This window comes from Numenius arquata, chromosome 1 (genome assembly GCF_964106895.1).
Source record: "Numenius arquata chromosome 1, bNumArq3.hap1.1, whole genome shotgun sequence".
In the NCBI taxonomy this organism is placed as follows: Eukaryota; Metazoa; Chordata; class Aves; order Charadriiformes; family Scolopacidae; genus Numenius; species Numenius arquata.
The window spans coordinates 21,871,719-21,884,635 of record NC_133576.1 but is presented as its reverse complement, the minus strand read 5'-3'; the positions used below and the strand labels follow the sequence as shown (position 1 = coordinate 21,884,635).

The 12,917-nt window shown below is 38.3% G+C and overlaps 1 protein-coding gene across 3 annotated transcripts in view; it reads right to left on the bottom strand.

Annotated features, from left to right (window-relative positions):
- Positions 1 to 12,917, bottom strand: part of PHLDB2 (pleckstrin homology like domain family B member 2) — a 68,289-nt gene that overhangs the window by 4,659 nt on the left and 50,713 nt on the right. For all 3 annotated transcript variants that reach the window (XM_074159407.1, XM_074159416.1, XM_074159425.1), the window contains 4 exons: positions 8,003 to 8,210; positions 4,641 to 4,731; positions 4,048 to 4,194; positions 1,271 to 1,490 (listed from right to left, as the gene is read on the bottom strand). In XM_074159407.1, the coding sequence (XP_074015508.1) occupies positions 1,271 to 1,490; positions 4,048 to 4,194; positions 4,641 to 4,731; positions 8,003 to 8,210 (666 nt within the window). The remainder of the gene's footprint in view (positions 1 to 1,270; positions 1,491 to 4,047; positions 4,195 to 4,640; positions 4,732 to 8,002; positions 8,211 to 12,917) is intronic.

Below are 12,917 nucleotides of genomic sequence, written 5' to 3'. Positions count from 1 at the left end.
TAAAGATGTAGACAGATCCTCACTCATAGAAGCAGCTGCATTTTTGTGCAGCTGGTACAGAATTCTCACGAAACTATGTTTGTTGGCTGTAGTCCTTGAGACGTTATGAAAAGTTTTCTTTGGTAATTCGAATTGCATTATGGCAACTGTACTGCACTCAAAACCAAAACTGTTAACTATTAATGTAACTAGTTAAAAAAATCAGTTCCAGATGGGAACACTACTGTATGCTACGGGCCTTGCTAACCAATAAACCAGATGTGAAGAACAAAATAAAAAAACGTTTGTCACATTCTTCATAGTATAACTGCAAACCAATAAGAAATATTCAGTGGGTATGTAATGAATGAATGTAATAAATTCAAATATGTGTTTTAAAAAAGATGGACTGAGAAATGCATAAGCCTACCATCAATTTTAAGTTCCTTATGACTTGCTGGAAAGCAGCAATGTCATAAAAGGAAACTGGGTGGGTGGGTTTTGTACTTGATGTTTTCTTCTGCTTCTTAGCAATGACCATCCAACATATGCCCCTGTCTGGTCTCTCCTAACAATAAATACTCAGAACACAAAATGTTTTCCTGGCTTCCTCTGAATCTTCAAAGTCAAACCATGTGTAGATCTGCACAGCAGTCACAGAGGCATATATGTTCTTAAATTCCAATTTTCTGTGTTTACCCCAAGATAACAAATTAATGTAATGCTTGTAATGGCTCCAGATATCATATAACACAACTTAGTGTACAGAAACCTCTTTAGAGTATTGCATGTTGTTAATTTGAAATTCCTTAGACTCTCAAAATACAGCAAACTCAAAAAGTCTACTCCTGTGCATTTAATTTCCTGAAAGACTTTTCAGCACTGCAGAAGCATTCCATTTAATTTTCATGGTCAGTATAATAATTTATATTCTTGTATGAAGGGTGGAGGAAATCATTCTGTCATTGGGGGAAGTATATAATATTTAAAAAAAAAACCAAACCTATGTGGAGCCATTATTCTGTGTACTAGGAACCTCATGATCTTCCATTTTTTCTGCTTGCCTACCCACATCTCTCCCTTTGTCTGTTATGCCCATTTCTGCTTTACCTGGCATTAGGATTGAACACTAGAGGGAAGGGATTGCACGAACTCTCAAGTGTATGTGTAAAACACCCGACAAAATGGAAACGTGAGTTTTACTCGGGACTTCCTACATGTTCACAACTCAGCTGAGGTTGATAGGAAAACAGAAGGACGAGTATAGCCTAATAGCGATCCTGCAACCTACCTGCATAATAAGTAAAGGTTCTCTTGTTTCTGTCAAAAACAAACCATCGTTTTTTCCATGTTTTAATTTTTCCTCCCATTTTAATTAGAAAGCCTCGGCAGGTTTTCTCTGTGAGGGAGACATGGTAACAGGTCTCTATGTTATGGCCGGCTGTTTCGATGTGACTTCGTAGATCAAAGTCTTCCTTTCTAACGGGCAAATAGCGAGTCAAGGGACGGGCCTACAGTGAAGAAAAGAAAATCATATTATTTTTAACAGAGGTCTTAACTTCTCCTTCATTTTTTCTGCTGCAGGAACATAATTGTAAACTGCCTAATAGATTCTAAGAATGGACATAAGAAAAATAAAGAGCTTTTGCTGCAGCCTTTGTTTTTTTAAAAAGAAAAATCCTTAAAACTTGTAACTTTACAAAGTGTAGGATAACTTTATAAAAGCGAGATTATAGCATAGGAGTTTCTTGAAATCATCAGTTGATAAACTGCTAAAACAGGGGGAACAGCACAGAAATGCTGTTTTAGAAATAAAACTTTAATTAAATGTAAAGGTGTGTTGCTGCTTTAGTTGAAGTGTAAGAACTTCATTTGTGTGATACTAAGCAAACCCTTTATTTCTCTGGGCTAGATACTCACTACACACCTCCCTCATTAATATTTTACTGCTCCAGGTATTTTCATGCAAAGTATAATATAAGTCATAAGAACATGCTATTCCAGAAAAAAAAATAAATAACGAGAGTGAACTGTAATCCCTAGTTAGTTTCACAGAAATTGCTGTAAGCAAATTTCAGAATTATTTTCTTCTGAACGAATTAAATGTGGTATCTAGTTCACAGTTGGCAATGCGGTACAGAGAGCTGAAGTGCACCCCTCTGCAAGAGACAGCAAAGCAGCACAGGAAACGGTGCCTCATTCTTGATCGCAGTTCAAGACTCTACGTGAAGCCCAGATAATGTAAGTTGGGACAACAAGCAGGAGGATGTAGTGATTTGTGACCTTTGCCAGCTGAGGGAGTGAGTATGCTTGTTTTCTGTGCCCGATGGGTCTATGCACAGCTTCTCCCCTCATTTTAAACACAGAAGACAAGTCTCCCAGAGCTCCTGATGCAGTCAAGGCTGGCAGAGGCTACATCACAAGGCAATTCAGAACAGAAGCTGAATTTTGGTGCTCTGACTGACCTGTGAGAGGTGCATCTCCCTCCTTCCCTTCTCCCTCTCCCGCTCTCCCTCTGCCCTGAGTGCAGAGAAGTCAGTGACCTGGAAAATCTAATCTGCCCCTGCTCCATGCCTAAAGTTAGCCTGTTAAATCCCACCATGAGTCACAAATCAAAGGGACTTTCCCTCGTTGCATTCTCAAGAGCCTCCTGGTGCAACGGGAGCTGTGTTGCCTGCAAGAACTCTTAGCACCCTTCTAAAATTATGCAGTCCTGTATGATACAAGCTGGCACCAGCTTTGCCAAGTGCAAAGGTGGAATTCCTTCCCCTAGTTCATTTCTAAGCATCAGGAAGTGCTGACAAAAAATAAAAAATTGAGTCTCACTGTATAAAGGAAAGAAAAAAGCTAATAAAAAAATCGTAGTTATTTTTCACAGATATGTTTTGTCTTCCTGCCAATTCCGTCTTCAGCCTCTCTGCCAAGTCTGCCAATTAGCAGTAACTGATAGGGCATTCTATTACAACACAGGAATGCTCCAATTTGGGATAAAGATATAAGCATAGCTTTGTTGTTTATGCCACACTTGAGTTGTCATTAAAGTTTCTTAGAAAAAAAGAAGGCATTCAAGTAAAGCATGCATAAAATTTAATGTTTGGTAATTCCATTTTATAGATTAAAAAAAAGAATGGATATATTTAACTAGAAAGAGCTTAGCGTTCCTCTGGGGTTGTCCTATTGTTCTGATTTAGTGTTATCAACTAGAAAGGCAAGTTATGCAGGAATGTTCATAAAAAATATAACAGTAACGCATGAAATAAAGATTTGGCAAAGGTAGCACAGATAAAAGCAGAAATATTTTCAAATATGATATAGAATCTTCTGCACTCAGATACATATATGATGATGGAGACATTGTCTTCCTATACTATACTAACGATAAAATGACTGCCTAGTCTATTTGTTGTACCATTTGTTGTAGATCTTATTAGTTGTGGTGGAATAAACAAATAGGCAAGACATCTAAGCCTACAGAAGGCTCAAGATACCTCTAAATCCTAACAAGAAGCAAGATGATGTTGAAGGTAATGCTGTTTTAATTAAAGAATGTTTCTCAGTAACATTAGGAAAAATAATATTTCTTCTCTAGAGTAGATATGGAGCTGGAAAAGGTTCTTTATCTGTTGGGGTTTTTTTTTCAGTCAAATATTTGGAAGCGACGATTCACTTTACAAGATACTTTATGTATTAAAAGAAAGAAAAAACCCCACCAATAGTTTATAAAATTAACACACTCACAAGTTTCTGTTGTTCAGGCTAAAGAAATTCTGCTCTGCCCATACTCAGCAACAAACCTTACAGGATTAATATTTGCATTTTGGATATAAGATGCTAAATAAATATCTATGATATAATTTAGCTTTAAGTGAATACTCAGACATCTATCTATGGCTCTAAGAGCCCAAACATACTTTTAGCGGCACAGTTACACCTCACAAATACTACATCCATCTCTTCAACTGAAAGTAGCTCTGTTTACCACTGGCAGAAATACACTTAGTCCTTTTGTACATTGAGAGGAAGTCTTGCACTTAAAAACCATTTCATGTATCTCACAATGTATCTCACCTGTGCTCTTTGTTTCTCACGTATTTTGACTTCCTTTTCAATTAATTTTTGCCTCTGGCTAGTTTCTTCTTCCAATCTTTTCTCCAGTTGCTCTCTGCGGCGCTTCTCTTCTTCCAGAGCTCGTTTTTTAGCTTCCATCTCTCGTTCCTAAATACCACAGCACATGCAGAACTTCAATTACATGCGGAACTATAGCTGATAATGTAGCTTCTAAGCTAGGACTAGATCCCTTTTTGCCTCTTAAGTCGGCAAAAATAAATATCCAGCGAAGTGGACCGACAATTGGGATGAAAATTGCAAATATTACTACTTTAGAAAGTAACGTTCTTTTTAAGCAGCTCTCCTAGCAGGTGTAGGAGCAATGCTGACCCGGCTTCTGATGGGGTTTTGCCATCAACTTACCCATTGAAATAGCAGCTATTGCATATGGGCTCAAAGATGTGGTATGAGGGTGAAACCACACCAAACTATGGGGGGAGAGGTAATTTAAGTGTCTATTTGGTGTAAATTATTTAGGGTCCAGTGTTGCATTTAGGAGGATATTATCCAATTAACATCCCCACTCTCAGTTTTATTCATAAAATTATGTTTACCCTGGTCTCAAGCAGCCTAGTCTTTTCAGCATGTGCTTGTTTCAGAAGTCTCTCCATCTCTTCTATTCTTGCAACATTTGAAGTGCTAGCACTGCACAAAAAAAAATCAGTTATTTAAAATAATACTTAGCATTTAAAGACATGTTTTACAGTCTAACATTAGACAGTTTAAGAATGGAGTTGATACTGTTCTGGTACGGCAGTAGGCACTAACAAGAAAAATATGTATAAAGTATATGGTATGACCACATTCCCTGTGCAGACTTGTGAAAAATGCACACTCGAATGCCTAAAAATGCATCTTATCTATCCCCTGTGATTTGTCGTCTCCTCCCAGATAACAGAATATGGATGGAGGTGGTTACCATGTCCTAAGAGAACACAGTACCAATCCTCAGAGCTGGCATTAGTAGCCATCTGAATATACCGGTGTCTTTCTGGCTGTAGACTGTTTTGTGTCTCACTGAGCTCATCATCAAAAAGCGCTCGTTAAAAATAAGGAGGATTAAGAGGTATGCATAAAGGCCGTTCAGTGACAGAGCAGTGTCAGGAAGGATCTACTAGTTAAAGTAACTGGCAAGCCAAAGAAACAAGGGTAATCACAAAGAGTGCTGGATCCTGGCCCAGCACAACACAGCTGCCACCTTTGCCTGTCCTTTTTTCGTTTCTTTTCTCCAATACAACTTCATTTCCTCTCAAGTTAACAGCCATTTCAACTGTGGCGTTTCCATGGTGTGCTCTCTATTTTGTTTTTCATCTTAAGCTGTTCAAGAAAAACAGTTGATGTTAAATATTACTGTATTACCATTAATAATGCCGTTAGACTAAAGCACAACCTGAGGAAATAAAATGGAATCAAATGTTTAGGGCACAGAGAAACCTGGCCTGGGATTGTACTGAAACTGCTATCTGACCACTCGAGTGGCAGTAGGTGTCAGATGGCAGGTCTACTCACGCTACTTAATAGCATACAGACCAGCAGTGAAAGGACACAGGTAGAATGGAAGTAGTCCAAATACATGTCCTGGGCTAGGGGGAAGTAAGAAAAACATCCTTACATCCTTTGCTTTCTGAGCACGCCTCTGACGGTTACATCTGTAAGACCCCAGGATTTTTGTCTTAAGTGTGACATTCTTCAGAAGACTTTTCTCTGTCTGATATTGGGGATATGTTTCATGAGAGGATACAATAGAATACAAAAAAAAAAAACCCCATACCTCATTTAACTCAAGCTTGTGAAAAAAGGTGTAATCCATCTGAAATCTAGCTGAGCTCTAAAAGCTTAGTCTCTGAAAAAAAGGGGGCCACCATCGATGCCTAAACCATGTTTGGCCACACTATGTTTAGTTGATGGGCCAAGAGAATCTAGGTCAAATAACTTTAGTAAAATCAATGAGGCATAAATTGCATTAGGTTTACCCGTGTAAAACTTGTCAATACTTCAGTTTAGTTAAATTCTTTCATCCCTGATTTGCTTATCCTGTTCACTGAAATTAATTCATAGAAGATCATAAACTCTGAAACCTCAACCACGAAAAAATAAGTTGCTCACGAATCTCGAAACAACTATTGCTTAGTGAGTTGAATGACTGTGGTTCTGTTTCTGCTGTAGTTTGAGAACGGACAGATTTTATGCATTTCCAGAAAACAACCCCAAAAAACGGTGTCTCTCACCTTGTACAAGACTATATATACCTTATATATTTCAAATGTGTCAAAACAAAGCAAGATAAATTGTTTTCCTTCAAAGTCTGATAAGGATAGAAAAGATTCTCAAACACCATCTAAAAGAATGAATTCATTTTGCTTAAGGGAAGTTTTGTCAAGAAAAATTAACTGCCTGTCTTCCAAGACTTATCAGCAAAATCAGCCCACACTCTTTTCTTCCCTCACCAATCTTTGCTTTCTGAGAAACTGAAATGTCTGTTGTAATGGGCCCTTTTCTGGTTTTTGGATTGGTTTGGGTTTGGTTTTGTTTGGGTTTTTCTTATTTTATTCTGGCATTGGCTGGAAGCTGCAGAAGAGCCAGAGGGAGACAGACGGGCCGACAGAACCAGTGGAACTCAAAAGCTGTCGAGGCTCCCCAGTCTTGAGCTGGAGATTCCGTGAGATAGCCTCAAGGTAGCTCAGACACACGCCAACTTCCTCCAGAATGGTCAGAGCAGCAAGTCAAAAAGAGACAGATTTCATACCACTGCCATGTTAGATTACTGCAGAATTAAGGGTTAATTCTCAGCCTGTCTCTAGCTATCAGAAACTTGCTGTCTACCTTTTTAAAAAAAAAATCCTCAAAACCTGAGTCCTAATGTTTTTACTTTAAAAAACAAACAAACAAACAAACCAAAACAAACAAAAAAAATCCCCAAAAAACCCAATCCAAAAAAAACCACCAAACCCACCAGCCAGCAGAATCAGCGGCACTGGTATTTTATGAAACGCTTAACATTGCAGTGATAAAGAGGAAATCAGTGGGCTGACACCCTGTTACAGGAAACAGATGCTGAATAAAACACAACATGCTAGCCAAAAAAGCTGTCCTTGTGTTCACAAGGGATTCTTAATCCTGTGACAACGTTGTACTCAATTATCAGCTCCCACTTACGCTCGTGAAACTGTTGGGGCAGGACTGTGAGGAAAAATGAAAGCGCTAACATTAAAACCAGACTGTCAGAAGAAAATTATTTGCACACAGTTTTGAGACTCAGCTGGACTTTTCTTTTAAGACAGATCATTGATGTTCCTTTTGTCTGAGGAGCGGTGTCTGAGCTGACAGCCTCTGAGGATGAGAAAAGCAGCCAAGGGCTGTAAGCCTTCCAGTGTCATCTTTTCATTTTTACTGACCCAGAAGAGGGAGGGGAAAGGGCAAAAATAGATTGCCGGAGAAGCCCTAAGTGCTTCAGCATAAGACTCTAGTAAAGTTAAAGTGCGAGGCTCTAGTAAAATTAACATGCTGGACATGCAGAACAAGTGTACTTCATTGCCGGCAGATGTCTTTGAGACATTTCCTATCACAGGAAGTCTCTAGTGACCAGGGAAGGAAGCTCAGGTATTACCCACTCTGAGAAGAGCGTCAATGACTTCATAATTTCAGTTCAGGACTGACACTGACTTCTCTGTGGCCTTCAACATTATCACTTAGCCTCTTCATATTTTTATTTTCCATCTTTAAATAAACGGGTGAGATGATATTTTAACCTGATGATGAAGGGCAACACAAATACTAAATGTTCTGCCTGACTAATGATTGTGTATTTTCTTAACCACTTAGCAGCATTCATATTACCGTAGCATCAACATCTACATACGCTCTTTCTTCATATAACCCTATGACCATCGCAACATCAGAATGAAAGAGGATTTACCTGGAGATGTTATCTGGTGAGCACGCTGATATGCTTGTCTCCATGCTGTCAGAACTGTCTAAGCTTAGCGTATCAAAGGCATGGTCCTTGTAACTACGATCTGGGTAATGGAAACTATTCAAATACACATTCGATTCGGATGCTGTTCTGCTGTAGAATTCAGGAGACTTCTGCCTTTGGTTTTCACAGATACGTTGATGGGTATATCCTACAGAGTACAGAGGAAACATTTATTTTACACAGAACTTTTTTTGACCTGAACATAACACATTTGCAGCACGAGCATTTTGAACATCACCTCAGTCACTCGAACAGCACCTCGGTCACTGCACTGTGACCGAAGTACTACAATATTACGGTTAATTTCACAAGTTAATCATAACTGAAATAAAACCTTTAAATACCTGTTTAATCTATTATGGACACAGATATATGCAGATTAGTATGGCTGACGTTTCAATATATATTCTTGTATGTGTATTATGAAAATTTAATTTGAATGAATGAAATTTTCATTTTAAAAAGAAAATTAGGCCTAATCTGGAAAGTAATGCAGCTAAATTCAGGGATCTTGAGGAATTGACACTGATTAAATTAAAGGAAGAAAAAAAAAGTCCTGATATTAATGGTCTTGAGTACTTATTTGCTTGATATTACTGGATGTGGAATTATTTTTTTTTTTTTGTCTGTTTGGGGAACTTCGCCTTCTGGTAACTGCAAGCTGGGCTTTTAGTTTCAGCTGAAATAATATAGGCTACTTGTCACATCATCATGGTTACTGGTGTAGAGGTACTTTCCTGGAGTTTTGAAACTGCAGTTCACCCTACATGACTGATGCAGATCCCTATAGCTCAATGACTGTAAGGAAAAATAAGGTTTATGCAACATTAAGTTCTTTGCGCTGTTGTTTTTCCACAAAATCATCCTTTCTGAAAAGCCATCCTGCTTGAACACAGGGAACTTTGTTTGACTACGTCTCCTTTAAAAAAATATTTCTTCAGAATTATTTTTATCTCATGTCCCCATTGCTCTTTGTAAATAATGCAGCAGTATTTATTCAGGCTTACAGAAAGGCTGTTGAGCTTGCCTGATGAAGAGGAGAGTATAATCACAGTTGTCGTTTTAACTGCTGAAGTTATTTTACAGTGCCCTTTTAAGGTTTGTTAAATCTATGCGATTACAAATGCAAGCGCACTGCTCATCTTTTCCTTCAATCAATGCAGGAAGTGAGACTTTCTCACACTGCTGATACTCAGTCAAGTTGATAATACTCTCTGCGCATTCCTGACCCAAAATCCGAGCTGGTGGCAGAGCTGGACTGTTAGGAAGGACAAAGGAAGGACTGTTAGACTACATGAAAACCTCCCATTCGTACAGGAAACCAGCCAGTGACATTCCACATAGTTAAGATAAACAGAGAGAGGAAGAATGCAGACAAATGTACAAATGCAACAAAGTCCAGATAAAAATTTTTACTAGACACTATTAAGACACTGATGTTAGGAAAACATGCTTAAAGTGGGAATATATTCCTGCCTTACTCCCGTTCTCTATCTGCACATACAAGGTTACTGTCTGGTAATTTTTTCCATACCAGAGTGGGAAGAGCCCCAGTTCAGGGAGCCAACAACTGCAGCTCTACCAAGGAAAGACTATAATATTCTCCAAAAGGTATCTGAAAAGCATGACTCAAGCTGAATCATTAAAGCTTATTGTTAAGGAAATCATGCCCTACAAGCATTTCCAAGGCAGATAGTTTTCTCTTTCTCCCTCACTTCCCTCTGTACCCTACAAAGGTTTCTTGCAGACAATTAAAGCTGGTTTCTAAGGAACTAGCAGGACTTTACTTGCCATTTGAAAGAACACTAAATTTCAATTAAAGTTCAATTGCACCGATTAGTAAAAGAGACAAAAGGGACACAAATACACCTCAGCAGTCATAGGCAGTAGCATCACACAACACAGGTGTTACTGATTCACATGTGCAGTTTGATGGTTTTTTTCCCATTATTATGGCAAATGCTGCTATTACTGCAGATAAGTAATTACCTTTCATACTTGAACCTTTGGAATGACTAATTGCTCCTGTGAAATGATTATCAATTATTCATTATGGAAAGAGAGAAAAAAATAAATTACTAAAAGAACTTATTCAAATACATGTTTTTCTATCAATCCCTTTTCAAAGCCTTGACTACTCAGAAATCTTAATTCCGTATCTTATATTTCACTGAAAAATAAACCCATCTAAAAGGCGTAGAGAAACATAGCAGTTTTATAAATGGTCTCCTAAAGGAAAGTCAACTTTCCATGAAGATAAAGAACCCATTTACCAGTTAAATTTATGCAATCATGCAAACGTAACTAAACACTGCAAGAAATCTACAGTCGTTAGGTCGCAAAATGAGAGACATTCACGAAACAAAGCATAACGCAACGTTCTCACTTTCTCCTCATGCTGTAAGCGACAGGCGGTTCAGAGCTCAGGATCAGCTGCGTACCTACACCGAGAAGGCTCACAACCAACCTGCCTCCATTACAGCCCCACTGACACATCACACAGGCAACATCTGTTGCTGAAAGGAATTATTAACTTCACAGGTGCCCATTCACAGAACATGCACTTAAAAATATTAGACTCCTTGTAAGATCCAGCACTTCACTAAAAGTTTCCCACAAGCCAAGACTTGTATCAGCCAAGACTAAGCTGATACAAGAGCTAAAACATTTCTTGTTGCATTGAGTTGTATTCTCTGTAGTAAAGCAGTAGACTTAGCACTGTTAACAGCCATCCCATTGAACAAAATATTGCAAATATCCATAAAGCCATATCATTTAAAAAAACATCCAAAAGAGTTATTGCAGAATCACAAAAAAACATATACCACCACAAATTTATGGTGAGGCCAGAACTCCAGGTGAAAACTGTTATTAAAAGTGGCACTGTCAAGTATGTTAAAAAATAGCACTTCATAAAAAAGATCATGATACAACATTTTCTTTTATTTTCATTCTTTCTTCTTATTTTTAAAGATTGACATTAACATGTCAAGATACATTTTTTGTATGGAAACATGCCAAAGTAGGAAGCCCAAGTCTGTCTACCTTGTCATTGTCACCCACAGATCTGCAAAGATTTCTAAATTTTCTGCTCTACTTGTGTGGCTATGAGCAAAGAAGCAAAAAATTAGGCCTGCAGAAAGCTGTAGCTCTGCAGATATTAGCATTAATCAGAAGTTTTGCTGTGACAAGTTATTTGACAGCAGGAAAAAAGAATTTTTGAAGTGCTATCATTATTTAAGTTTTCCAAGATCTTGGGAACAACTTGACAGTGCTGATGCAATTGGTACTTTTGCCAAAACATGACAATGACAGATACAGCCAGATAAAGGGATGTTTTCATACCTCTTCTGGCTTTTCCTGAGTTAAAAAAAAAAAAAAAAAAAAAAAAGGCAAACTGATTTGAAAAGCTTAGAAGATGTTTGTACTGTAGAGCTTAGAAAGAATACAAATAATCATCTTGCTGGTACATAACTTCTCTGTCTCAACAGTTTTGTTCTTAGTGCTGTGTCTGGTCTTACATCCCAACTCCCAGCTAGCTGTTCCCTCTTCCCTTCTGGAGTCATCCTGCAATCAATGGGACCGAATCGGTTAACCCCCCCTCCTCGCTCCTGCCTGTCCTTGTGCAGGCTTCCCGCAGGGGAGCTTCCTGGGGCCAAGTTTCGACCTGTGCAGAGTGAGGTCTCTAGATTGTACCAAATAGCAGCTTCTTCGTTCTTTCTTTTTGCATATGGTTTGCTTACAAAGGCATGTACACAGAAGGTGAATTTATAAATACAGTGCTTCAAAAATACTTCATGAGTTGCTGCTAAAAAATAGCTTTTTCCACTATTGATTTATATCAAAGATGCATCCTCTTTATAAGTTGCTCTTAACTCAGGCTATGATTACTGACAGTGACTGTTTCTTTCAAGAACAATTCTTGAATTCACATGATTGACTAACCACAGTTTTGGTAATCCCACAATAAAGACTATTTAGTACTTCAAAATCTTTCCTAAAATATTTCCTACTGGTTCTGACCTAAAATTTATTCACAGACATTATTTGTTCCCACACAAAGACAAAGAGATTGAAATCCAAGTTCAAAGTTAAGTGGCTGTTCTTAATTTCCCGACTTCATTTTTTCACTTTGAATTTTTTCATTTCAAGCTTCTACATTTACCTTCTTGGATTGAAATTAGAAAAACTGGAGAAAGCAAATTAGCAAATCATTTTATACCATTACTAATTTAGTGACGATTCTCAGATAATATCTACAAACTAGCTGAGCTGCCACTTCTTCCTCCGGGCACTTTTTTTTCAGATCTACATAAACACGCCAAAATCTGGCCTAGAAGCTTGCCGAATGCGTTTAAGACCTAAGAAATGAGGTAAGCTACTAATACTGCATCAGGACCACATTATCCTCTTTGTAGAGCAGTTTGTGGGACGCTGCGTGATAGCCAACGCTCCGGAGTGGATCAAATGGCATTCATCATGCGGACCCTGGATCGCCACCGAGCCGAGTACAACCCAGCTCCAATGCAGCTGGTGCAGCTGCATGCTCAAGCTGTCAGAGACCCGAGACCCCCACGTCGTCTGCAATACATCACCCTGAACACAGAAAACTGGCTGAATGAAAAGCCTGTCAAGTGGGAAAAGAAAGGCAAGGAAAGCAAACAGTGGTTCAATGCGCAGGACAAGTCAAGAACACTTTTAATGTATTCATCATGTATTCTAGGTGAACAACTAATTTTTTGGAGCAGGGAGAGAAGTGCATATTTATCAATATAAGCAGTATCTACACACTTGCAGAGTTCCACTCATTTGGTAGAAGATCTTACTCAGATTTTTCAGATAATCTGTTATTATT